Consider the following 27,711-nt stretch of genomic DNA (forward strand, 5'->3'; position numbering starts at 1 on the left):
GCCACATCCAGGGTGGCTTTAGCTTCAGCCCCGATGCCAAGCACTGGCCTCCACAATTGTCTCCACTCTGACAAGTCATCCTGAGGGCTACCCTGCTCAAAACCCCGAGTGGCCCCATTGGCTGTCAGTCAGCATGCGTTTCACCTGCTCATCTTGGCAGGCAAGACCGTAATCCAAATCTCCTTGATTCAACTAGTCTTTGCTCTCACTACTAGAGGCAACATGGCATGGAAGAAGTAGTTATGCCCTTTAGTGGGATCGCCAGGTCAAAGAGCATGGACAATGTAGCTTTCATATGGATGAAAGGAAGGAATCAAGCATTGATTAAGCCCTCAATACTCTACTAAGCATTTTTTTAGAATAAGATGGTAATTTCTTTCGGGACTGAGGAAGGGAAAGGGAAGAGAAGGGAAACCATGAAAGAAGTCCTTGGACTTCTCATGGGGAGAAAGGCATGGCACCAAGAGAGTGGCTCTTAGATACCAATCTCTCTACTAAGCATTTTACAAACATTTCATTTGGTCTTCACAACAACCTTTTGAGTTAGGTACTGTCATTATCACCATTTTACAGTTGTGGAACTGAGGCAAACAGAAATTAAGTGACTTACCCAGGGTCACACAACTAGTAATTAATTGTCTGAGGCTCAATTTGAATTCAGGTCTTCCTGACTCCGAGACCAGTGTTCTATCCTCTGCGACACCTCACTGCCTCCACTAACAAACCACCCATTAGTGATAAACCATGTGTTAGTGTGTCTTTCTCCAGACCCTCTCTCATCAGTGCTTTTCCTCTCTTGTTGCCTTGACTGCATGTGAATTGTTTTAATGTGTACAATTCTTTGCTGCTGAGCATTTCTGTGCGGTTGCTCCTTTTGTTCTAAGTAGTGTTATCTGAATAGGGTCAGGCCAAAGTTTCCCATTTATCCTGATCATCTCTTGTGTCTCTTTGGGTGAATATGGAGGCTTCTTGTGGGCTTAGAAAGAGGGCAGGACCTCATTTACTTTTCTGACATGTTGCTACCAATGGTATTATTCGGTACAGTGGAGAAAAGAAGAACCAGACGGGGACTGGAAGGTTCCGGAAGGAAGGTCTTAGTGACCTCCAACAGGGGAGAGGGGGTCTGTCTAGGCTTGCTGTCAGGTTCCTTACCTCCCTATGGCAGCTGCCCTTCCTCCCAACCCAGTTCTTGTTTCCTAAGCTGCCCTAAACTTCTCAGAAATTGTGGGCAGCTGCTGACACTGGCATCCTGGCTGTCGAGGAGTATTTGCAGTGCCCTGGCTCTCTGCCAAGGCAGGGATGAGCTCTTCTGCCCTTTGTTTAGCCAAGGCATGCTAGGATTTATCAAAAGGAACTGGCTCAGAAGTTTAGAGGAAAACCCAAGAAAGCCACAAAAGCACAAAATCAGATCCCCAGGGAATGGTAGCCTGGGTGGGCCTCATTTCATTGGCACGAAGTCTCACTCCCCTCACATTTTGCTTCAAGCACTTACTAGCTGTGTCCTTCCAACCTCCCCCCCCCCCAGCTGAAATTACTTTCTCCCTCCTGAGGCAATGGAAAAGCCCTAAGCCAGGATTCCTTTGTTCCTCCTCACTTCCCACCTTATGTTACTCTAGCCCAGGTACAAGGTTTTTTCCCCCTCTCTTCCCCTGGCCCTGGTGGAACATCAGCTCCTGATGTTCCTGATGACTGAGACCAGGTCATTAAGAAACAAAAATCTCTGTTTCCCCTTCAAACAGCTCAGCGCCTTTCAAGATTCTAGGTGCTCGGTGGATGTTTGGTAAATTAAGCAGCACTGAAAAAAGAAATCCTTAAAGAGAGGTCCACAATGTGGAGCCACTAAGAAGCTCTGAGGATGGCTACATGATTGAGTCAGCAGGCATAAGAGATCCTTTTCCTTTTTCTTAACTTGAATATAGCTGAAGTTCTGCATGTAAGGATTTTCTATTTTGTAAATATTCTGAGGCCAAGGTCATGATGGATACTTGTTTTCCCCTTCCCATACATAATGCTGAAACCTTCATCCTGACTTGTTTTCTTGTCTTAACTTTTCAGAGTCAGTCTTGGGCATATCTTTGGGTAATTTTTTTTATAGTAGGTGTAACAGACATCAGGCAAGTCGAAGGAAAGTTAGGCTTGGGGTCAGGAGAATTCTATGTTCAAATCCCATCTCCAGTATTCACTGTGGAAGAATAGTGGGCAAGTCTTTCCACCCTTTGGACCCCCATTTTCCTCATCTGTAAAATGGGAGTAAGAACAGCACCTGTGTCATAGGGTGTTTATGAGGCTAAAATGAGATAATCAATCAATTAATAGACATTTATTAAATGCTTACTATGTGCTGTGCTCTCTCTGTGTGTAAAGTGTTTAATAAACCTCAGAGCATTACAGGAATGCTTGCTAATATTATTGTAGGAAGAAAAATGTCCTTGGTTAAGAAAAAATTAAATATTTCTATAATTCTCATATCTGGGAGGAAGAAAAGAGATAGTTTCTTCAAAGATCCTTCTGGATCAAGATCTTGGGAAGAGCTTTTCATGTGTTCAGAATTTTCTTTCTTCAGGATCAGTATTGGCACTGCCTGGGGCTGGACAGATATGTGTGGCAAAGAGGACAGAGAGCTGCCAAGTAAGACCTTAGTTCAAAACCCAGCTCTGTCCTATTCTCTCTTTGTGATGTCAGCTAGGCAAATCATGTCACTTCTAGTGCTCTGCTCCATGAACTTCGCTGATGATTAGCCAAAACAAAATCTGGTAGAGGGAGTTCTTCAGAGGGAGAACATTCTCTCCTGATTGATTTCACTTACCTCTATTTGCCTCAGTTCCCTCATGTGTAATGGGGATAGCAATAGCACCTACTTTCCAGGAATGTCAGGTCCAAATGAGATCATGTTTGGGAAGCACTTTGTAAACCTTACATCCCAGTGTAGATACTCATTGTTAGCATGTTAACTATGTTGATGTCAGTACAAGCTGACGCTACCTGAAAGGCTCCTTAATGAAATCAGGGAGAGTATCGATCCTTCTTGCTGTTTCTACTGTTGGATTTTTAATTGGATTACTCCCGGGCACAGGCATCGGCACTAGCTGTGTGGACAAGAGCTCACAGGTGGCTAATGTGGCCAGGTGGAGCTACTGCAGAAGCCAGAAGCAGTGACCCTCCATGGCAGAGTCTCCCTAGATAGAAGTGGAGTAAGTGCCCTGAACCATGATTTAACTGACTAAAATAATTTCTGAGCAAACAACTCCCCAATCGAAATCCTCAGTTTTAGTCTTTCCTCTGGACTCCAAGCTCCATCTCCAGCTGCCTGAGGGACAGCTCCACCTGCGTCTTCCTTTGGCATCACAAACTCAGCCTGTTCAAACTTGAGTCCTTTCCATGCCTTTCACATAGTTGGTGCTTAAGAAAGGCTTGTTGAACTAGGCTGAACTGCACTAACCTTGGTTAATAATATTAGTTAGCATTTCTATAGCACATCTACTGCATGTAGACACTATGAGAAGTGCTTTCCAAATAATATCTCATTTGGTCCTCAAAACAATCCTGTCAGGTAGGTACTATTATTATCCCCATCTTAAAGTTGAGGATACTGAGGCAAACAGATGTTAAATGACTTACCCAAAGTCATACAGTCTGTACATTTCTGAGGCGGGATTTGATCTCAGTTTTCACTATACAAAAAAGAATAACAACAATGATAATAATAACTACCAATTCTGCTACAACATGACATATGTATTCCCCAAAACACCGTACTTTGCAAAATCCACAATAAAAACCATGGGCTTTATGGGGAAAATGGGATTAGGGACACAATGACTAAAACTTTGTCAGTGACATAAAAAACAAAATAAAGCAAAACACAGGAACCTAATAAAAATAGGAGCAAGTCCTATGCATGCTAAGTGGTTAAGATAGAAATACTGCAATAAATTGTGGCTGCATTTTAATGGCTTTGGCTTCTACTCAGTCTGCACCCCAGTCTGCCTAAGCAAGTTGGGCAGGGTTAGAGTCAGCCTTGGAGGAAGGGGGTGCAAAGATGGCAGGGTGAGAAGCAGACTTTTTCCCCAGTCTCAGCTTCTACCACACCGGAAGATATACAACAAATATAACACTTTGTCTTGACAAAAGTCCGAAATTTACACTTGTGGAAGTGGGTGTCAGAATTAGGGTTGCAGCTTGGGAGTTATTAGTGTGTTTTCTGTGTTCTTGCTGTTTCTTGAGGATGTAATTGTTCAGAAGCAAACTTGAAATTTGACTAAAGCTTAAAGCATTTCCTAATGTATCAATTGTGTTGGAACAAATTGTATTTTTGAAATACTTGTTAGAACTGACTGTATACAAATATGTCCAGGACCTATGATCTCTCTATTGCAAAGAACTCCAAACAGCAATGTAGATTTGCAAACTTCCCTGGCTTTGTAGCTAACTCTAGATTTCCTTGAATCACTGGAAGGTTAGGTGATTCTCCAGGGGGCACACACCTTGTGGCCATGGTGTAATTTGAGCCTATGTTCTGCTGACTCTAAGCCATCTGAATTCTGACTCACAATCATTGTGGCACATTGCCTCTTTAATATTAGTTATCCTTTCCACATCATGGGGGTTAGGGGCCCAGTGCCCCTGCAATCTGGAAACTTTGCATATAATTTCTTGGTCTTCCCTTCATACCAGAGAAGTCTGATTTTTTCTTTTATTTACCTTATTATAAAATTTGGGTTGATATTTTACAATATTATACATATATTTTATGCATTTCTGAGTTTCTAAACTTTTTCTGTCATCTGCTGGCCTTTGCATGTTGTCTGCAGCTTCCATAAAATTCCCATTTAATTTCTTATGCTGAGCCACGATATATCAAAATCCTTGTTGGGGAAAGTCATTATGTAGAAGGTATAACTGTACACTTTAAATTGTACAGATTGCTTTATGAACATTATTACCTCCTTGGAGCCTCACGTTGGTCCCATGAGGTCAGCAGAAAAGTCATCACTGTCCTCATTTTTCAGATGTGAAGACTGAGAACCAAGTCATTTGACTTTCCCATGGTCATATAGCTCTCAGAAGTTTTAGAGGCAGAATTTAAACCAAGATCTCTCTGACTTACCATCTAGTCCTCCATTCACTGCCTTTTGAGAGAAGTGAGCTTTGAACTGGAAGACCTGGGATGAACTCCTAGCTCTGTCACTCACTCATTAGCATTAGGACCCTGATCAAGTCACTCCCATCTTGGGCTCTCAGAATTCTGAGGACATAAGGACTTTGGACTGTATGATATCCCAGGTCCTTTCCAGGTGTGATAGTCCAAGTTTTCAAGAATGTCAGGTTTTTTACATATATAATTTGGAAATAATTTGAAATTCTGTATAATTTTGTAGGTGGCGATAATCGCGGGAAACTTTGAGCTGGCGGAGTATATTAAGAACCACAAGGAAACAGATATTGGTAAGTGGAATGCATGGGGAGTCATGGGGAGTATGTGGTTTTAGTTGAGGATCACCACGTATTTTTTTGAGATTCTTCAGAAGGAAGCAGCATCAGAGAACTGCTATAGACAAAATTTTACCCAAGCATAAGTCTACAATCTTTATTGTTCTAATTCCATCTCTGAGAGTTTGTGATTCTGTGTAATCTTATTTTCCCTGGTCCATGGAGATACCTAAATGCACAGAAGTCTGATAAATCATGTTTAACTTTCTGAGAGCTAAACATACCCTTGGGAAATCAGGTGGAGTGACATGACTGACATTGATATTTTAATTCATATAGCACCTTCATTTACAATACTAATTGAAGATTTAGAAATCTCTAATTAAATACAAAATGATATACTCAAATTCCATTTAAATAAATTAGTTAAGAGAAGTCAATTAAGCAAGGAAAGAAGAGGCAATTGATTCTGTCTCCCTTCTCAGCCTGTTATCAACAGCTGTTATCTCAATGACCATCATCCTTCTTTTCCCACACCCTCCACGTGGAAAACTTATTAATCTTTCTTACAGCAGCCAAAAGAGGTATCTAGGGGCATCTGGATCCTTAGTCTGTCTCTCCAACTTGGAAGGATCCACTTTAGTTCTTTTCTCTTCCTACTTCCCCTCCCCTGCCCACTTTCCTTCCCCCATGTCCCATCCCTAGGGTCCATATGATACCTGACATGGGGCACATAAGATGGGAAGAAAGAGCATGTTAAGATGGTTGCATCCTAGGAGGCATGACCCTGTGAGGGCTGTACTAGTTTGAACTTCCTGAAAAGGTACAGGATGGGACCCTATATCATTGAGTCCCACAAAGCTCAGTCTTAAATCTCACCAGTACAAATAGATAATGCAACAAGCTGTGTGTGATGTCTAATTTCTCTTTGCCACAAAGAGAAAGCTTGTTCTCATGTTGGTTGTCCACCATTAATGTGCTTGGCTTGTGTTGCATCCCCTTACGGAAATGGGAAGATGAAATACTGATAGAGAGTGGAGTCACCTTCTTCATGCCCTGTCAATGGCAATGTGGTCATCCACCAAGCATGGGCAAGCCCTAACAGGGGAGGCGCCCCAGCTTCTTCTGTCAGCCCTTGCTCAGCTCCTCCCTGAGGACATCATGGGGACCAATGAGTTGATATTTGTCAAGCAATTGAGAAGATGAGGAGACATATAATAACCATTGTTCTAATTCCCCAAAGCAAACAGGATAGATTAATATTAAGATCTGAAAGTATTTGTTGATTTAAAATGAATTGGGAATCTATTATGTGGCAACTCATAAAAGAATAGAGCTGAGTTCGTGTGGATTTTTCACTTGGTGTGCTAAATACCTTATGAAATGTATTCCCTGGTTTGTAGGAATTACAGAGCCAGATGCATTTCTTTGTAGAGAGCTGAGGAATTCTCAGTTTTCTATCAGTAGCTCTTTGAAGCCCACACAGAACATCCAATTGAATAGCCACCTGCCTCATCACCTAGCCTTCTAGAGCTTAGCTTCTAGATAATCATGATGACAATTAGGACACTAATAATTGGTGCCATTTCTAGAGCACTTTATGATTTGCCAGATACTTACTTGTCCATAAATATTTATAACACATGCAGTAGGAAGAGCAGACCTTCCTAGAGATGATATCCGGGACAGCTCCCACCATTGACAATATGTGCATGCAGACTATATCTAACCAGGGTGTGCACACACATACACACACACAACTCACGTAACTCACATCTCTGACATTGCAGAGCTGCCGATGTCTTCTCATGATGGCATCTTGTACTGCTTTCCTTCCATAACTACTCTGTGCTCCCCAGTCTATCTACTCTATTTTCAGGGCTACGTAATACTGTGTAACACCATCCATTAAGGATGCTGTGGTTACAGCTTTCCCACCAACTTTTGATTTGCTTTCATCAGCTGCTGGGGTTCTGTAGATAACAAACCTCTCTCTCAAAGAGGATACCTCACAGGGGCAGTTAGGTGGTGCAGTGGATAGAGCACTGGCCCCGGATTCAGGAGGACCTGAGTTCAAATCTGACCTCAGACACTTGACACTTAACTAGCTGTGTGTCCTTTGGCAAGTCACTTAACCCCAATTGCCTCCAAAAATTTTTTTAAAAACAGAGGATACCTCCCCTCTCTGACAACCAGGTCTTCTGTCCGCTTCTGTGCCTCAGCTCCTCTTCAGATCTGCCCACAACTCAACCTACCCTCTACTGGGGCGCTGTGGAAGCTATAGTTCTCCTCAGCCATCATTCACTCAGAATCAAAAAATGGATCGTGAATAGTTGCTATTGACCATGAAGCTCTCCTTGGCTCTTCAAGCCAGACTTTCTAGCCAGGAGCTATAGCTCCTTACTTTGTTGTGTCATAAGGTACAGAGACCTGTCCTAAAATCAGGTCTGTCCTTTGGTCTCTTCTTGGTACACTCCTGTTAAACACACTTCTTCTTCCAAAGGACACAGTGTGTTATGGTTAATGGATTTGAAGGTGACATGGGCTCAAATCTCTCTATCAGGTACTAGTGATCCTGAGTAAGTCACTTAACCTCTTGTGCCTTCAATTTCCTTATTTGTAAATTGGGAAAATAATAGAATCTTGCAGGCTTCATTGTAAGGATTAAGATGAGTATGCAAATACACACATATATGTGCATACATATACATATGCATTGCATTGCCAGTCTCAAAGCACTATACAAATCTTAGCTATGAGCCACTCTGAACTCTGCTCTAGACTATGCTGCCCTAGAGTGTCTCCCCTGGTTTTCTCAGTTCAACTTTGACCTAATTTGTGGAAAGGAGCTTAACTTACTTTTTTAGAGTCCTGTACCCCTGTGGCTAAGACAAGGCTACCTGAGGCTCTACTTTCTGAAATAAAAAATGAAATTTGGGGAGGGTATAGTCACAAAATTGTCTTTACCTTAACTTAAAACTAGGAATCTCTGCTCCCCAAATAGAGTCTCTGCCTTTAGGGAGCTCATATTCCATGAACTGCCATGGAAATAGAGAAATAAATCAACAAAACTTAGAGGAGCAAAGTCACCTAGGTAGCACAGCGGATAGAGCACTGGCCCTGGATTCAGGAGTATCTGAATCCGAGTTCAGACACTTTACACTTACTAGCTGTGTGACCCTGGGCAAGTCACTTAACTGTCATTTCCCTGCAAAAAAAAAATTAGAGGAGCAAAGCCACTAGAAATTAGGACAATGGTTAGGGTTAAAGAGATCTGAGAATCATCAGCACAGAGATGATAATTGAATCCATGGGAGCTGATGAGATCCCCAAGCCCCATCTCTCCTACCTAAAGTAACAATGGTTGTCATGGACCCAGCAAATATCACAGCCTGGTCCCCCATTCTGTGACCCCTTTATAATATACTGTATGGGGAATGATGGGCAGCTAGGGGGTGCTGCAATGGATACAGGGTCATCCCTGGAGTCAGGAAGACTCATCGTCCTGAGTTCAAATCTGGCTTCAGACACTTACTAGCTGTGTAATCCTGGGCACTTAGTCACTTATCCCTGTTTGCCTCAGTTTCCTCATCCATAAAATGAGCTGGAGAAGAAAGCACTTAGTATCTTTGCCAAGAAAACCCCAAATGGGGTCAGGGAGAGGTAAATAAGATTGAGACAATTCCACAACAACATGGGGAATGGCATTCTGGCTCCTGCTTAATCTTCCAGTCGTATTTAATAGACTCCCATTCATACAATCTCCTTGCCAGTCTTATTACCTCCATTTCTTTGGCTTGTTGCCTTCACTGATTGAATCTTTAAAAGACAGTTTTCTTCCCACATTGCTGCACAGTCATGATAAGAATAAGAATAAGCATTTTATCTTGTGCTTTAAGGTTTACATATTAGTTTACAAATGTTCTGCCATTTTATCCTCACAACACCTCTGGGAATTAGGTGATATTTCTACTTTACAGAAGAGGAAACAGAGACATAGGGAAGTGAAGTTCATTTCCCAGCATCCCACAGCTAGAAAGTGTTGAAGGCAGGCTTTGAACTCAACTCTCCATGAATCCACATCAAATGCCTTATCCACTGTATCACAGTCTGCCACATCTGGTGGTGTGGTACAGTGGTGTAGGGCATTGCTCTTGGAATCAGGAAAACCTGAGTTCAAATCCTGACTCAAATATTTTCTATGTGTGGGACTCAGAACAAATTTCTGTGCCTCAGTCTATTCATGATGCCCAGTAAGGTTCTTACTAACTCCAAATCCATAACCCTGTGAGGGGTCCAAGGTCCAAAAGACAATAGGTCTTAGGGGCAGCTAGGTTGCTCAGTGGATGAAGCACTGGCCCTGGATTCAGGAGAACCTGAGTTCAAATCGACTCAGACACTTGACACTAGCTGTGTGACCCTGGGCAAGTCACTTAACCCTCATTGCCCCACCAAGAAAAAAAAAGACAATAGATTTCCCCTCATCATGGCTTCTTCCTGAAACATCATAAACACTTCAAAATGCTGAAATGTTTCTCCAAAGTTGTTTTGGATAAATGGTAAGTAAATGAGGAAATTAAGACCTTATCTTGAGTCTCCACATGCATATTTAGCCTTGCTTTCATCTTATTTTTGTTGTTGATGTGTGTGTGTGTGTGTGTGTGTGTGTGTGTTAAAGGATTATTTGGATACAACCTGCTATCTGACCCTTAGTCTTCTGCACAACTGTTTGCCAAATGGCGTGCTTTGCTCCAACTTCATACCCTCTCAGACTTTCTGCCAGGCACCTCTTCCTGAAGGCTGGTAGCCACATTATTCCACTAGAGTGCAATTCATAGAGCATTTTGGCATCTCAGGAGCCTGGAAATGCATCCGGAGCTGGACTTTGAGGCAACTCTGTCCCTTCTGTTTTGGAAGAGATACTGCATCTTGTCGGGTACCAGTCCATTAAAGAGCCAGATGACAGGGAATTTGCTCCTAACTTGAGCCGGGGATCTTCCTCCTCCCGTTTCAGTTGTAATGAGTAGGCCCATTGTTGTTATTTCTTTAATCGCCAACTCTGAGGAAGTCTTGGTGGGAATGCAGCCGTGAGCCCCAAAGTTAATCCGGGATTGTTTTCCTCGTCTCCCGCTGCCGGCGGAGTCAATGAGCTGGGCAGCTTTAAGAAGCATTTCTGCTCCAGCCTTTATGATGGCTTCGGTAGGGTGGCTCTCCAAACACAAAATGGTAATATATGGGGGCCCGCCCTAGTGCTCTCATGAGAAACAGTAAGGCCACTCTCAAGCATGTAGCGGGCTGAGTGCCTGCGGACCGGGATGACCAGCTCTCAATGGGCTTTGGGGGCTTGGTTTGCTTTGGGTTGGGGTTTTGCCTGGCTCTGTGATGAGATGCACTGTCAGATGGATTAAAGGACATGGGCTGTGCTTCTTCAGCTGAATCAGGTTTGTTTTTGAATTTTGTCCTTCTGCAGCTATGGAACTGGAAGTAAAAAGGGTGCATGTGCCTCTGTGTGTGTGTGTGTGTGTGTGTGTGTGTGTGTGTGTGCGCGCGCGCGCGTCTGCGTCTCTGTCTGCGTCTGTGTGTGTGTGTGTGTTTAAACATGGAACCCATCCCACGGCTGTGTGAGTTGGGGTAGCTGATTAGCCAACTAATACTTGGATACCGTTGCTAGGTTTCCAGGCAGAGTTCCTGGATCCCTGTATAATTATGCTCCGTTGTGTATGGTCGATAGAATGCGGAGGTGTTGGGGTGGGGAGGGAGGGAGTGGGGAAGATTCAAACAGCTGCCTTGATGTAATATTGGGGGGCACATAAAGCCGGGTCTGCCAGAGAGAAATAGAGGATTCTTTCTCTCATCTCTCTGTCTTGGAGTGTTTGCTCACCTCCCCGTGGACTAGTTCTGGTTGTAAGAAAGCATTTGGCTTTGTTAGAACGTTGACAGTGACAGGCGCAGCTTCCAGGGAAACAGACATGATGTCATTGAGCAAACATGCTCACCTCCTTGTTTGCGGAAAGGAATGGAGGTTTCCGGAGGTTTCAGTGTTTCTAACCTAGATTCTTTAATTAAAGCAGACTGATTGAGGTCAGTATGGAGGAGTCTCAGACAAAGCCTGTGATTAAGCCCCTTGCCTGGACAGTGTAGAAGCTGCTCTCAGGCAGACCCTGACTTATAGTCCACCTGAGCCCTGGAAGCTGGCTTGCAAAGCAAGTTGTGCTGAGATTGCATTTTTTAAAAATGAAAGCCCTCCCAGAAGAAAAGGTAAATAAGGGAGGCATCCCCAGCCTCCCCTCCCCCAGCCCCCACCAGTTCCAAACCCAGCCAACTATAGGCAGCAGGTCACATCATATTCTGTTTTTGTTTTGCTTTCCTTCTTCACAGGATGGAGGGAACCCCGTAAGTATATTCTGTCACCAGGTTCATTCGTGATGCCAGCCATGTGTGTGTGTATTTGCATAATCTCTTTCATGGGCTATGGATAGTCTCTCCATGGTTGAAGGCAGCCCCAGGGTATCCTGTAGATCCTCATGGAAATGTCTGCCCATCAGAGATAGGTGTCTGTCTGGCATGGGCTGGAAAAATCAGGATGTTTTATCCCCAGATCATAAAACATTCCTTGCTGGCAAAGAAAATATCAAAGTCCATCCCTCCCTCTCCCCTCACCAAAGGTCATGGATGTAATTATTTTTGCATGGGGCAATTGGAGGCTAGTAAAAATGACCTGAAAATAGCTGAATAGAAGAGAGAGGCTGTGCAGAGGGAAGTATTTCCCAGGGAAATGGGCTTTTGGGGCTGGCTTTCATTCCCACAGAGGCATAGGCTTGGTGCAAAGCATCCTCCTGGCCAAGCCCAAGCTCACTCTTCATCAATGGGCCTCTTCTTAGGGATTCATTTGGGGGAGCTTTCCTTTCAGTAGCATGTGGTGCTTGTGTACATCCTTCCACACTCCTGCCATGTGTTTCCTGTGGCACATGTGCCAGCCTCGGGGGCTTTCTCCCATCCGTCCTCTGAACTTGCATCCAGATCGTCCCCTTCTTCTTGTTATTGCACCCAAGTCCACCTTCTGTCTGCTTCATGACCTCCACCTGAGTGGGTGCTCCTGCAGGAGCACCGCCAGCTTGGCCCTTTCTGTCCCCGCTCCCAGGATGCTGCTCTGCACATCTTAGACACCCAAGGAATGCTGGTTTCATGCCCAATCTATGAATGCCTGTCCTTGGAGATGTGTGTTTGCACCAGTCCTTGTCAGTGTTGCATCCTAGCCTTGACACAAAGTACTCTAGACTCATTTGGAGCCTCAAGACCTGGCTTCAAAAGTCCCAATTCTACCACTTACCAGCTGAGTGAGCTTGGACAAGTCACTTTTCTCTCAGTCTCCTTTCGCTGCTTTGTAAAATGGGAATGATACTATTTGTACTTATGATATCGGCCTAGCAGGATGGTGGTAAGCATCAAGTCCAATAATGTGCATAATGTTTTTTTTTTTTTAACTAGAAAGGAGTAATGGAATGTGAACTTATTTAAATGTGTTCATTTTACTTCTTATCCTCAAGTATAATTGTTCAGAAACTGAGGTCATCTGAGCTTTCCCTCTATTCTATCTCCAATGAACAGGGCCTACCTCCACTAATAAAAAAGACGATGGCCCCTTAGGCCAAATTCTGCACTGAGAAAACAAAACTTCAGGTGAAACCATAGAGTTTAGGGGGACTCTTCTATCTGGGCTTATAAAGAGCACCTTAATGAAAACCAACCCGCTGATGGTTAAATGGGTTGCACAGAATCAAGAATTATTATAGAAGAAAAGAAATTAATCAGCCTGAATGCATTGGCCAAGTCCTGTGTATTCTCTAGGTCCTTTTACCAGTTAAGGGCAAAGAAGGGGAGTCATATGGCCTCCTGCCTTTCCTCTGAGAATCTCCATTGTAATCTGCTTGTACTATGAGTGACCTTGCACAGAGTCCTTCTCATCTCCGGGTTCCTGTTTCTACATCTGTAAAATGGGAGGGTTTGTTTGGGTGAGCACCATGCTCCCTGTTAGATCCAGCTTTTCTGATGCTTCTCTGAGTTGGCTTTTCTAAGTCCTTACTCAGTCACCTTGAGGCCAGAGGACCCACCACGGCTGAGAGACAGACCCTACTTGAAATGATCTCATTTTGCACCTACACTCCTTCATAAGCCCATAAGCCAAGGACCCCAGCTGGACAAGAAGGCAAGGAAACAGGGCTTTGGAGAAGACAGCCAGCAGCATCACCTTTTACCCTTCTCCAGGTTTTGCACATCCCTTACCCAATTTAACCCACAAAGGTTTTCACTAGGAAAGGTCATTTACATGTTATATGTATAAATATAAATATATGTATGTGTGCATGTGCATAGGTGTGTATGTATACATATGTACACATACATACATATTTATCATTGTTCTTTTACCCAGTGCAAATCATCTCCCAGTTTCCATAAACACTCAGTCACTTCTTATTTCCACATAGATAGAGATGGCCATTCTTATTCTCTTCCATTTTTCTGTCTGTTTTCTGCTGGTTTTCTTCTCAGAGGTTAGCAGAGAGTCTCACAAGTCTTTTGTAGTCATCTACTGGACCTATTCCATACTCCTCTGAGGCTCCTCATATGGACAAAGGGGAGATTGGACTAGGAGATTGTAATGTTTGTCTCAGGTCTGCAATTCTATAATCTGATATTCTGTGTTCTAAGCATTCTTCTGGCTCCTATATTGTGTGTTCTAAGGTTCATTCCAGTTCTGGTGGTCTTTGGCTAGAAAGCCTTTCCATATGAAACATGTTATGGATCCCATTTGGTGACACCATATTTCTGTGGCTACAGATTACAAAGTAAAATTTGTGTTATTGTTTCCTCCTTTGATGCCTGTTGATCCTGTGCACTGATCTTGTAGGGCTTATGCTATGCCCCAGAGCATCTTAACAGCGATCCCTAAATGGAGTTGGCTACTTCTGGAGACAGTGGGTTCTCCATCATTGGAAGGAAGGAAGCAAAGACTGGATAACAGCTTGTTGATTGTATTGTAGAGGGGCCATTTGTTCAGGGGAGGTTGGGATGGTTGGCCTTTGTGGTCCCTTATACTTCTGACATTCAGTGACCCCCTCTGCCTGTAGCTTTACATTCCATCTTGAAGTCCTTCTACCATCATAAATAACAGCTTACTGCCCCAGTTCTTCTAGACCAGGGCTTCTTATACTTTTTCCACTTGTGACCCCTTTTTACCTGAGAAATTTTTATATGACTCCAGTTAGATAGGTATATAAAATAGGTATACATAACTTTTTACTGTTGCCACATTTTTCACAACCCCCCCCCATTCAGTTACATCACCCCATATGGGGTCATGACCCACAGTTTAAGAAGTTTTGGTCTAGACACAGAAGATACCAAAAGAAGCCAGCCGAATGCCTGCCTACCCTCATTCTAGTTGGGAAGGCAAGATAGCTACACATGATGATAAAGACTATAATATGGACCATCTTCCACACTTAGTGGGGTAGAAAGAAAGTAAATGATAGACATTCAGAGAGACAATAATCACCACAGTGAGGGTCTCTGGAGTAGGTGACCCTTGAGCTAGAGCTTTTTTGTCCTTGCCCCTAATTTATTTTTTAATAAATAAAATTATTTTATTATTTTCCAGTTACAGATAAGGATAGTTTTCAACATTTGTTTTCATAGGATTTTTAGTTCCAAATTTCTCTCCCACCCTCTCTTCCCTCCCCCATCCCCCAAATGGAAAGCAATCTGATATAGGTTATATATGTGCAATCACATTAAACATAATTTGCATTGGTCATCTTGTGAAAGAAGAATCAGAGCACAAGGGAAAAACCTCAAAAAAGAAGGAAAACTTTTGGGTCTTTTTCCCAAAGATATCGTAAAAAAGGAAAAAGGCTGCACATGTACAAAAATATTTTTAGCTGCTCTTTTTGTGGTGGCAAGGAATTGGAAATTGAGGGACTGCCCATCAATTGGGGAATGGCTGAACAAGTTGTGGTATATGAATGGAATGGAATTCTATTGTGCTGTAAGAAATGATGAGCAGGAGAAGTTCAGAGAAACCTGGAAGGACGTGAATGAACTGATGATGAGTGAGATAAGCAGAACCAGAAGAACATTGTACACAGTATCATCAACATTATGTGTTGATCAACTGTGATAGACTAGATTCTTCTCACCAATACAACGGTACAAGAAAGTTCCAAAGGACTCACGATGGAAAAGTCTCTCGAAATCCAGAAAAAAAAGAACTGTGGAATATAGATGCTGATTGAACCATACCATTTCTTTTATTTTTGGTGCTTTTTTTTTTTGAGGTTTTTCCTTTTTGCTCTTATTCTTCTCTTATAACATGACTAATGCAGAAATATGTTTACTGTTATTACACACATATACATATATATGTATATATATGTGTGTGTGTGTGTGTGTATATGTGTGTATGTATATATCAGATTACCTGCTGTTTAGGGGAGGGGGGAGGGAGGGGAAGGAGGGAGAAAAAATTGAAATTTGAAATCTTATAAAAACAAATGTTGAAAACTATCTCTACATGTAACTGGAAAAGAATAAAATACTTTTATTTGAAAAAACAAAGCTATCTATACTTTTAAAAAAAGAAGGAAAAAAAGCACAAAAGTAGAAACCGCATGGTTCAATCCACATTCATAATTCACAGTTCTTTTTTCTGGATGTTGAGAATACTCTCTATCATGAACCTTGCCCCTAATTTCCCTGCATATTCTTCTCTTTCTCCTCTCCCTTCTCTTCCCTCTATGGAAACTACATATAGGTTTTTCTAAGTAAGTCACTCAATATCTCTGTGCTTCAGGTTCCTTATCTATAAATTAAGGGAGTTGAACTCTGAGGTCCTTTCTTGCTCTAGATTGATATCCCATGATGCTCTGAAGTAGCCTTGCCCCTTGGTCTCCCCACTGCTCTTTCTTTCCTTTTCCTCCTTTCTTCCCTTTCCTTTTCTATCCCAAATTACTTTCACTCTTTTCCTTCACTTTCCCCCTACCATGATCTGAAATTCATCTTCTTTATGTCCCCAGTAAAACGTTCTCATATTTCTCCATAAAGCGTCCATTCACTATTTTTCATAGTTTCTCATGAGTCAGGTTTTAGGGCATCTTTGATTGGCCCTTCTACCAGGTAAAGGCCTTCTCCATCTCCAAATCCCAAGCATTGGGCAAATCATCCACTCAATTCTCCACCCCACCCATTCCAAGTTCTGTTACATCTGTATGTTTTCCAGTCCAAACCTGAGATGAATCTTCCATTGTACTGGGACTTTCAACACATTGAGGTGTTAGACCATGTCACACAGTGTCTCTGACATCTACTCTTCCATTCCCAAAGATAATGAAACATCATCTATAGACTAGTTATTAAGTGTTATCACCACAGAGTTGTCCCCAGCAGGTCTGAGCCCTTTTCTATTGATACATTCATTCCTCCATCTCTGTCTCTATGACTCCTTCTTTCCCTTATTTCCTTCCTTCTTCTTCCTTCTTTTCTTCCTTCTTTTTCCCATCTTAAATAGATGTTGTCATACAAAATGCTCATAATCTCCAAACTAGATATGTCAAATAAATCAAAATATAGAGCCTTAGTGAAAGGAAACACAATCTCATGGGAATAAGAAGTACTACATGCCTCCATTGTTGTGGCCACTACTAGAGTTTTGCTTTTTCCAGAAATGCTTTCAGTGAATCAACACAAAATGACCCTCCATCTCAATATTGTTAGCTACAAAAATCAAACATTTTATCCACCTGTACAATAATTTGTCAAATACCAAAGAGGAGAGAATAGTAAGAGAATAAAGACTTGTTCCAGGACTATTTCTACCTAAGTTTTATTGAATATAAAGAAAATGGAATGAGAATATTCTTTTTGGCGAGAACCTGTGATGTTTATTGGTATGGGGAGCTCCCTGGTGAGAGTCCCTCCATTTTGGTATAATTTCTAAGACAGATTTCATTTCTATGCTGATCTGAAACTCCTATGTGCCTCCTTACTTCTAGGAGTTTTACTTACAACAGAGGTGTTCCTTGAGTTCATCCCAGTTGAAGTGATTATGTCTCCTCCTCCTCCTCCCCATATAGATTGTTTTATTCAGTGTTCCTTTAGCATGGTAGAGTGAAAGCTGGCTGTAGAGAGAGGAATGTTGGGGTTCAGATCCTATCTATTCAGTCTAACTGTGTGGCCACAAGCAAGTACCTTCTATGAGCCTCAATTTCCTCATCTGGAAAATGGAGATAATAGTGACTTTTATGGTACCAGCTTCACAGGGTGGTGGGACCCTGGAGGTGAAGCTCTGTAGAAAATCTAATTTCTCTTTCTATCTTGATTATCTTCAGGCTTTTTTACCAGAAAACTGCTACTGAAAGGGCCACTACTGATTTTGTCCCCCCCCCAAAGTTGTGTGTACTGTTTGCTTCCTCCCTTCTGTCTTCCTCTCTTCCTTACAGATGACAAATTGGGCATCTCTCAGTATCTGCTTTTTATACTCTTCGGTCATCTTTCTCCTTTCCATTTGCACTACAATTCTTTCCTTTCTCCCCATTTCCTTCAAAAGTTCCTCTGGGGGCTCATGACTGGTACCTTGTATAGCCACAGCCAAAAACTCATCATCTTGGCTTTCCCAAACAAATATATTTTAAGACAGACCCAAACATCATGTGACCCTCTCTGAAAACCATGGGTGGTTGGGCTCGCTGCCTCAGGAAGATATGGGAAAGCTGCAGGAAGGATGGAGAAGATCAGTTGAATGATTAATGTCACCGGTGGCCAGAGACACCTCATCCTTCCAACAGCAAGAGTGAAAGGGTCTACCTGAACTCCTGATGGGCTTGTGTAGGGAGCAGCCCAAGCTCCAGATCACTGCTGGGGCGCCCCTGCCTTCTAATCCTGGAAGTGATCAGCTAAACAAGAAGGGAGGCCCCCACAGGCAAACTACAAAGCTTATCATGCCCTGGCAAATGGAAAACAGTTTGCCCATGTTCTTGGTGCCTCTTAAGGACAGTTGTTGTCACTCTGCTTCTTCTTAGGCAGGATCTGTGGATCATGGGGAGTGCTTACAGACTTCAGACTGGAGATTATTTTCATGGTGACCAAAATCAGCTAGAAGGGGGTGGGGATGGAATAAGCATTGCTATAGCTCCTACTGTGTGCTAGGCACTGTGCTAAGTGCTAGCATTATCTCAGCTGATCCCTGTCAGAATCACAACCCGGTGAGGAAGGTGCTATCATTGTCCCCATTTTACAGGGGATGAAACTGAAGCAAACAGAGGACAAGTGACCTGCCCAGGGTCACACAGATTTCACACAGCTAGAAAGTGCCTGAAGATGTATCTGAACTCAGGACTTCTCGACTCCAGACCCAGCACTCTAGCCACTGTGTCACTGAGCTGCCTGGAGAGGAACAGCTTAGCCCAAAGTTCTCTCCCTGTTGTTCTCCTGTCCACATACCATGGGAAGGACTTGGCTCATTTCACTACACTCCCGTCTGTGCACCTGTACTTAATTCAGCAGACTTTACCCTAGAAGCCGTTTTTTTTTTTTTGCAGGGCAATGAGGGTTAAGTGATTTGCCCAGGGTCACACAGCTAGTAAGTGTCAAGTGTCTGAGTCCAGATTTGAACTCAGGTCCTCCTGAATCCAGGACTGGTGCTTCATCCACTGCTCCACTTAGCTGCCCCTGGAAGCCTTTCTGTATATTCTTCAGGCACCTCCCTTTTCCTTGCTCAAATTTTCTTCCTTTGAATTTGTGCTTAAGCCTTTGCCTTTAGTCAAAGTGTTCCCTGACCCCAACTCCAGCCCTCAGGATAGGGTCCACGGCCAGCAGCTAAGGCCAGCATGAGAAGAGAGGCCACAAGAACAATTCCTCCTAAGCTCCCAGCAGCTCCTCCTGAAGGACATGGGGGATTTCCAGTCAAATTTGGAAGAGTCACATTTTCACTAAAGTTCTGCAATTGACGGCCCCTGTTGTACAGTTGCTTAGCAAAGCAACTGTAAATTCGTCTCTGCCCAAATTATTGCCATCCAGTAAAGCATGGTACTCAATCTAGGATTGCCATTCTTCTCCCTATTAATACAGGTGTGAGGGATGATGTGGGGAAGGGGCAGACCCATGGGTTGGGTCAGGCAGCTGCCAAGATCCCTCCCTAATTCAATAGGGCTGCACCTTCCCACTAGAATGAGCCTAGACTACCTGTGGATTGGGTAAGCCACAGGAAACAAGGGCATTCCCCCAAGTAAGATCTACTGGCAATCTGTGATCTCATCCACATGAGTAACCCTCCAGCAGTGCACTGACTGGCCCAGCTGGGCCTTCTTACCTGGGGTAAGCTTGGCCATATTCTCCTGTGAATTTTCCATTGAAACATCCACCTGGGATCCCTTGTCACCTCTCTGTAGGCCTTAGAGCATTTCATGGGCACCAGTGAAGCACTCGTGGGATTCTCTCACTTAGCCAGTTTTTCTACTTTTGGCCAGCCAAGGTGGTCTTTGTGGATAACATTATTTTGATTGTTACAGGTACAAGAGTTTCTCCATGGATGTGCATTAGCACATGTGCACACATGCAAATAGATTGTCCTAAAAGTCTGTACAAGACAAACTAATTAGATGAAGAATGCATATAGTGTGTTCACTCCAGCTCCTTTCCCACCCTCGTCCCTCCCCTCCCTCCCTCCCTCCCTCCCTCTCTCTCTCTCTCTCTCTCTCTCTCTCTCTCTCTCTCTCTCTTTCTCTCTCTCTCTCTCTCGCTCTCTCTCTCTCTCGCTCTCTCTCGCTCTCTCTCGCTCTTTCTCTCTCTCTCCCTCCCTCCCTCCCTCATATTCTTATAATCTGGAAAAAATGGAAACTGTGGAAGCCTGTGGAAGAGTAGGTACTAAAAGCATGTATTAATACATAGTTTTGTTTGCCTGTCTGCAGGAATGAGGAGGGCAGCATAATGAAAATGTTTCCCATTCAGTGCCACGTGAAAAGAATTATCAGGGGAAAGCACAACAAACCCATATGTGAAAAATAACATTTAGTTAAGGTGGTGTTTTATAATCATCTTTATAATGAGGAAGTATGTTGGAATAGATAGAGAAATAGGCTAGCAAATTGGGAAGATCAAAGATTAGATTCATTTCCGATCCTGATGAGCTGTGTGACTATTAGCAAATCACTTACCCACCAATACCTCAGTTTCCTTTCTTAAACTTGTACTGCTTCTTTCAAAGATCTGTTGTGAGGATCACCTCAGATAATGTCTGTAAAGCCCTTAGTGAGCCTTGAAACACAATATAAATGTCTATTCTTATTATGATTGTTTTTACAACTTTTCCCCAGAACAATGAGCTTTAACAGAGCCAAGCAAAAATAAGCCTGCTCTCCCCAAGGGCATGCCACTGCCCTCTAGTGCCTCTGTGGCTGGGTTGGGTCTAAATTGTCATTCAGGGAATTCTGCTCTTACCCAAGCCCTTGGAGCATTGTCATGCCCTTGGTCTTGGCTTTAAGTGAATGCTGAGGGTACTACAGTATCTCTCAGAGTTGAGCCCTGGGTTTTTAGCTTCCACTAAGGGCAAGGGTCTATCTTACCTTATCCACCAGAAAGAAAGAAGAATGGCTTGGTGGTGAGTCAAGGAGGTCAGGCTAGCAAGTAGTCCAAGCAGATGGCTGCCTCTATGATAGGAGAGGATGAATGCCAGCTGATTTCCCCTGATAGGAATAGATTCTCTAATGGCCTATTATACTGTAGTATCCTTCCTCTGTCCCTTTGCACAGACTATTTCCCTATGCCTGAAATGCCCTCACTTATTACCACTGCCATTTTGGAATACCCAACTCAAGTGTTCATTCCTACATGAGGCCATTCCTGATCATTCTCAGTTGTTTGTCCCTCTCTCTGCCTGACATTACTTTGTTTCTCAATGTTTTAGTAAATTTCGTTTTCATTTAAAAGGCATTTATTTTCTATCCTTCCCCCTCCTAAAAAGAAAAAAAAACAAATCCCTCATAACAAACATGTGTGATCATGCAAAACAAATTTCCACCTTGGCCATGTTTGAAAAATATCTGATTCCATACAGTGAATTTGTCACCTCTCTGTTAAGATATAGGTCACTTCATCATCAGCCCTCTGGACTTGGAGATCTTTTTTTAATCAGAGTTCCTAAGTCTTTCAAAACTGATGCACTTGGATAAATTCTTCTGGTTCTGTTCACTTTTTTGCATCAGTTCATAAAAGTCTTCCCTGGTTTTTCCAAAACCATCCCCTTTATAATTTCTTACAGCATAATGGTATTCCATCACATTCATATGCCTTAACTTGTTCAATCATTCCAAGGTCTCATTTCCAAGATGCAGAGGGACCTGAAATTACCTTGTATGTATTTTGTATTTATTCTATATTGACTTCTCTCTCTCTGTGTCTCTGTCTCTCTGACTATTTCTCTATCTGTGTCTGGGGGTTGTTTCTATTCAGTAAAATGTAAACTTCCTGGGGATATGGACTGTGCTTCATTCTGTTTGTATCCCTAGCACCAGGTACAGAACTTGGTAAATGTTTGTTGAATAGAGATGCTGAAATGGAATGTTTCCTGATCAGATATTCCTAGAAGATACCATTCCAGGCACAGTGGGGTATGGGCTAAGGATGTAGAAACCCAGAGAATAGGATCATTCTTTGGGGTTTTAAAGGCCTTTTGGTCTGTGTCTCTTATGTGGACTTTAAACATGCTGAGGAACATAAGAAGTCTAGGCTAGCTCTCCATCTGGTACTCCAAGTTCATACCTTGAAAGGAAAAGGAAACTCCTGAGAGACATAGACTTCTCTCTAATTCTAAACCCTCTGGGACTGGAGAAAAGTATGGGCACCAGAGTGAGGTTTGAGGACTAGAAAGATTCTATCACAGAGCACAGCATTAGAATTTGAGCTGGAGGGGGTCATATAGCCCAACTTCCTCATTTTACAAGTGAGGAAACTGAGGCCTAGAGCAGTTAAGCACTCTGCCCAAAGTCACTCTGGTAGAAATTGGAAGAGTCTGGATTCAAACCCACATCCCCTGACTATAAAGCCAACCTTCTACTGTGTCAAATTTGGCCTCTTCCCAGTTGTAGCGAGGGGGAGCCCCTGCTGCATCTCAGAGTTGGAGCCCAAGGCTGGACTTTGGCACACTTTCTCTTCTGAAAGTTGAGCAACGTTCACCTTGCTGCTAGTGCCGTGGGAGGGGGGCTCTTGGGGCAACCCTGGGACTGAGAGTTTGATATTCAAAAAAGGATTCAAATGAACGTTTTTCAATTGAACATTCTTGTTAAATTCTATGCAGCAATATATATGTTACATTGTTGTTTTTTCCTTCCCCTTAAGAATGCACCTTGGCTTTGAGTTCAACAGAAGTCCAGTGTTTGTGATGTGTCCCATGGTGCGGGAAATAAGGTTGATAGATTCTTTTCCCCCAGGCCTCAAAGCAAAGTGTAGATTTGTTGTCAGTGTGCAGACAATGTTATTAGTAAGAACCAATCCATGGGCCCTCGGGACCTCTCACTAGCACCCAGTTTCAGCATCATTGATGTGAACAGCAGCCATGTTTTTCAGGGAACAATTAGACTTGTATTGGTTTTAAATACAGAGCCTCTGAGTTAAAGGAGGAGAAATCAGACATCTGAGAGCAGAATTTGGCTGGAGTGCAATGTAGCCCTTCACTTTTTGGCGTCTGAGGTGCTGAGTTCATTATTATATTTGGAGGAACAAGAGTTTGTATCGTGGACTATGAGTATTCCCAAACTAAAATGTACCCATTTCATGTTAAAAAAGAAATTTCATCCCTTAGTGTCTCAGAATAGAAAAATGTCTGAGAGAGTTGGGATGCAGCAGTTGCCATGGTAATGAGTCTTTGTTTTTGGATCTTCAGAACAATATCCAGCACATGGCAAGTGGCCAAACAACATATTTAGAGTTGCGTGATGGACAGCTGGTTACCGAGATGGACAACCAGTGGCTTGCATTGAGGAAAGGGGTGGTTTTTTTCCTCCTATTTTAAAAAGTATTTTGGGCCCTCTACACTTGTTTTTGTACTAAGAGGTAAATGCTTTTGTTGAAGAGGAAAAGGGCTCCAGAGTCACTTATTGAGAGGTTGGGGTGGGGTGGGAGATAAAGAAAAAAAGAGAACTGGTATGTTCTGAGCAGTGAGTCAGGCACCTATGATTTCACTGGTATAGTGAACTGGCAGGTATGCAAAGTGTTCCTACCAATGTGAGTTGGCACCTTCTCTGTAATTTTATCATCATAGAAAGTTGTTTGTGACTTGCTGAAGGTCACATTATGCTTATGTGTCAGAGGTGAGACTTGAACCCATCTCTTCCTGATTCTGGCCTTTGAATCATTATGCCTTGCTGTCTTTTCCAAAGTGAGGAAGATATTTTCCTGCCTAAATAAATATAGCACTTCCCTTTGATTCTAAATGGTTCTTGATAGAAATCTAAGAAAGGTGACTGCTGAAACTAAGGAGTGAAAGAGGGATGGTGTCAATGGAAGAGAAACTTGATGCTGGTTTCTAAGAAACACTGATTAAATGCCTGCTAGGGTCAAAGGTATTTCCATGGCCCTGGGTTCCTGAAGGCAATATTAATCCAATGAAAGCTATGGAAGATCCAGTTATTCATGTAAACAGAGTAGGGAAAGAAGTCAAGTGTTTGTTTTGTGGGCTACTACTATCAAAGGTTTCATCCCCCAGGTAGCCATTGACTGATGATAGGCCTCTCAATACTTAGACTGGTTCTTGGGAAGTCTTTGGAGGAAAATGTACTCAAAGTCTTTCAAACACAGGTGGGAATTTGTGGGAGTTCCCCCCCGCCAAACCTAGCCTTCGGGGTTTTGGGATTAGCCCTACACCATGAAAAGATTTAGGATGAAGGAAGTCAGTTTTACAAGAATAAGGTGGGACAGGTGAAGTTAAATAGCAGACCATTGGAAAATGACCTGGGCTACAGGGCAGTGAATGGATTCTATGCATAATATCCATCAACAGGCCCTAGCCAATACTCATAAATGGATGCTGAAGTCTCCTGGCTCACCTCTACTGTTTTTCTCAAGTTGAAAGGCCGGTTCCCCTTAGAGGCATCTTGCCTTCTCCTGAGGAAGGAAGAAATAAAATGATGCTTATAATAAGGTGGAGCATGAGTAGGATTCTAAGACCTTCTGCCTCCACTGGTTCTAAGTCTCTGGAGACAGGATCTTTCTGTTGTTTTTTCCTTTTCTTTTTAAAAAGAAACTGAAGGTAGTCTCATCCAGGAGATGCTCAGTAAAGACTTTGTACGCCAGTGAAAATGATGAAAATAAATAGGAACTGGGTCAGTTCAATCCACAAGGATTTATGTTCCAGCCACTGGGAGTACAAAGACAAAGTGCTTATATCTTCTGGATGGGGATGTGTGATTTTGAATAGGAGAGAGCACTAACAACTGGAAGAATTGGAAAAGTCCTCTTATAGTACATGACACTTTTCTAATCCTTGCGTGGAACAAAGGATTTGGGAAGAGGGAGGACATCCCAAGCAAAGGGGACACCCAGTAGATATACCTGAAGTCAAGTATATGGGGAAACAGCAGCGAGCAGGCTGGTATTACCAGAAAGTGAGGGGAGAGGAGTATTGTGAGATCAGTCCCACAGAACTGAGGTAAAGTGTGGGGCCAGGGGGAGGGCATCTCAATTCTTTGGTCCACATTTGCAAAAAAACTTGATATTGATGTATGTGTCTTTGGGAAGTTCTGGTTGCTCAAAATTCCAGTTCTGCCTCAGCTACCTTGGACAGCTACCTCAGGGAGTTAGAGCGTCTTTGGCTTGAGAAGTCGTTTGGATCTTAAAAGCCCTTTCATAATATAGAGGAGAAAACTTACTTCACCATTCTGGCCAGTCTCCCCCACTTTTTTTTGGTGAGGCAATTGGGGTTAAGTGACTTGCCCAGGGTCACACAGCTAGTAAGTGTCTGAGGCCGGATTTGAACTCAGGTCCTCCTGACTCCAGGGCCGGTGCTCTATCCACTGTACCACCTAGCTGCCCCTCTCCCTTTTTTTAAAAGAGCCCCCCAAAAAAGAGCCCATTGATTTAGATGATTTCCAATGTGCTCCCAACCCCCAGCTCTAACAGTTCACAAGAAGGGTCAGCAAGCTACCAGCCCCAAGCCAGACATCTGGTTTTTTTTTTGACCTGTAAGCCAAGTATTGCTTTTGCATCTCAACATAAAATTTTGTTGTATTTTAAAAAGTAAAACCTGGGGGGCAGCTAGATGGCGCAGTGGATAGAGCACCGGCCCTGGAGTCAGGAGGACCTGAGTTCAAATCCAGCCTCAGACACTTAACACTTACTAGCTGTGTGACCCTGGGCAAGTCACATAACCCCAATTGCCTCACCAAAAATAAAATAAAATAAAAAGTATAAAGTAAAACCTGGGCCTGTAGCTCAGCCAGAGCACAAAAAGGCAGTCAAGGGTGGTAACACTGTGGTTGTACAGACCCTGTTTCAATTCCCTGAGCAAATTCCTTAGCCTCTCTGAGCCTCAATTGATTCCCTAATCTGTAAAAAGATCATAGCAGCATCTATCTAACAGGGTTGAGAACTACATGTGATCATGGCACCTAAAGTGCACTGTAAAATGTAGAGTGCCACGTGAGTGAGTGATATTATTTTTTATTGATGGGAAAACAATTTGTAACCCTCAAGTGTTCTGGAAGTCTCAGCTATTATCACTATGGGCTTTAGGCTTTGCTTGCCCAGGTTATCAAGAGGTGTTGGCTCAGCATTGGACCTGTGTGATGAACACATCCTTCCTTTCCGGTGGAAGGGCATTAGCTGAGCACCCATTTTCAGTCATGTAATTCAATGTGAGTCTGTGGGTCAGAGCTAGCGTGGGCGGAAAAGACAAAGTTGGGAGGAAGGTCATGAAGTTGGCTTCTTTGGGGATTTTGGGAGCTGGATGAAACAGTGTGAAGAGTGTTGGGCTTGAAGTCAGGAAGCCCTGACTACAAATCCTGCCTCAGACACTTACTAGCCATGTGATCCTGGGCAAGTCAATTAACCTGTTTCAGCCTGTTTCTTCATCAGAAAAGTGGGGAATAATAATACTTATCTCACAGGGTTGTTACGAATATCAAAAAAGATTGTATATGTGAAACACACTATAAACCCTAAACTGCTATATCAATTATTCATTATATTATACATCAATTACTCAATCATCATCATCACCCCCCACAACCCCCACTATTATTGTTATTTTAGCTCCAGAAGGAACCTTAAACACATTGTGACTGCCTCATTTTACAGATGAGGAAATTGAAATACAGAGAGAGGAGGGCACTTGCCCAAGGCCACTCTTCCCTCATTGGCTCACCACTACCTCTTGATAATCCTGGGGTCACCCCAGCCATGGTGTGATCAGATCCAGAATAACTACTCCAATCCTTCCCTGTTGCAAATGGTTCCCTCTGCCTCGTTCCCAGTGGGGTGCCAGGCTACACTGCAGCCTGACAAGTGCTTTCACACAATGGATTTTAATAGTGAGAAGAGCTTAAGCTGTTGTTCCTCCTCAATTTCTTTGTATTTGAAGAGGATGCCTTGAGCCAGTGTTAGCAATCACTCATTAAATTAGCTAGCACTGATTAAGCGCCTGCATTGCCACAAGCCCCTTGTCAGACCCTGGGGGTGGGAAGACCAAAATGAAACCTTCCTGGATTTCAAGGAACTTACATTTGATCATTTGTATACACATAAGAATATACCTCACCACAAAGGAAATTCACGTGGATTTGGAAGTGGTCATTAACAGATGGATAGATTAGAAAGACCTTGTGCGAAATTCCATTTGAATTGAGCTCTGAAAGAAATTAGGAATTCTAAAAGGTAAAAATGAAGAAGAGAATGGTGCATTGCAGACTTGGGAGACGACTGTGCAAAGGCAAAGACAATCATTCAGCCAGATAACACATATTACATGCACTGTGCCTAGTGGTACCTACGTACAGTGTCAAGGCTACTTTGGGTGGGCCATAGAATTCAGGTGTTTATTCCAGTAGTGGATATAGTTGGGGGTGGGGCAGAAGGGGCTCAGTATTCTGTAGGTCATAGACCTTCAGCAGGTACTTCATGAGGCCAGCCCTGCCTTGGTGCTTCCCCCAGAAGCCTCCTTATTCTATTTTGCAGAGCTGATTTAACACACAATAGGATCAATGTCTGTTAAAACACAGCCCACCATTATAGGTTAGATCA

General features: G+C 43.0%; 1 protein-coding gene across 2 annotated transcripts in view; it reads left to right on the forward strand.

Moving 5' to 3' along the window:
* SHANK2 (SH3 and multiple ankyrin repeat domains 2) overlaps positions 1-27,711 on the forward strand; it is a 692,308-nt gene that overhangs the window by 156,682 nt on the left and 507,915 nt on the right. For both annotated transcript variants that reach the window (XM_043971951.1, XM_043971952.1), the window contains exons 11-12: positions 5,379-5,445; positions 11,809-11,823. In XM_043971951.1, coding sequence (XP_043827886.1) covers positions 5,379-5,445; positions 11,809-11,823 — 82 coding nt within the window. The remainder of the gene's footprint in view (positions 1-5,378; positions 5,446-11,808; positions 11,824-27,711) is intronic.

Source organism: Dromiciops gliroides, chromosome 6, assembly GCF_019393635.1.
Source record: "Dromiciops gliroides isolate mDroGli1 chromosome 6, mDroGli1.pri, whole genome shotgun sequence".
In the NCBI taxonomy this organism is placed as follows: domain Eukaryota; kingdom Metazoa; phylum Chordata; class Mammalia; order Microbiotheria; family Microbiotheriidae; genus Dromiciops; species Dromiciops gliroides.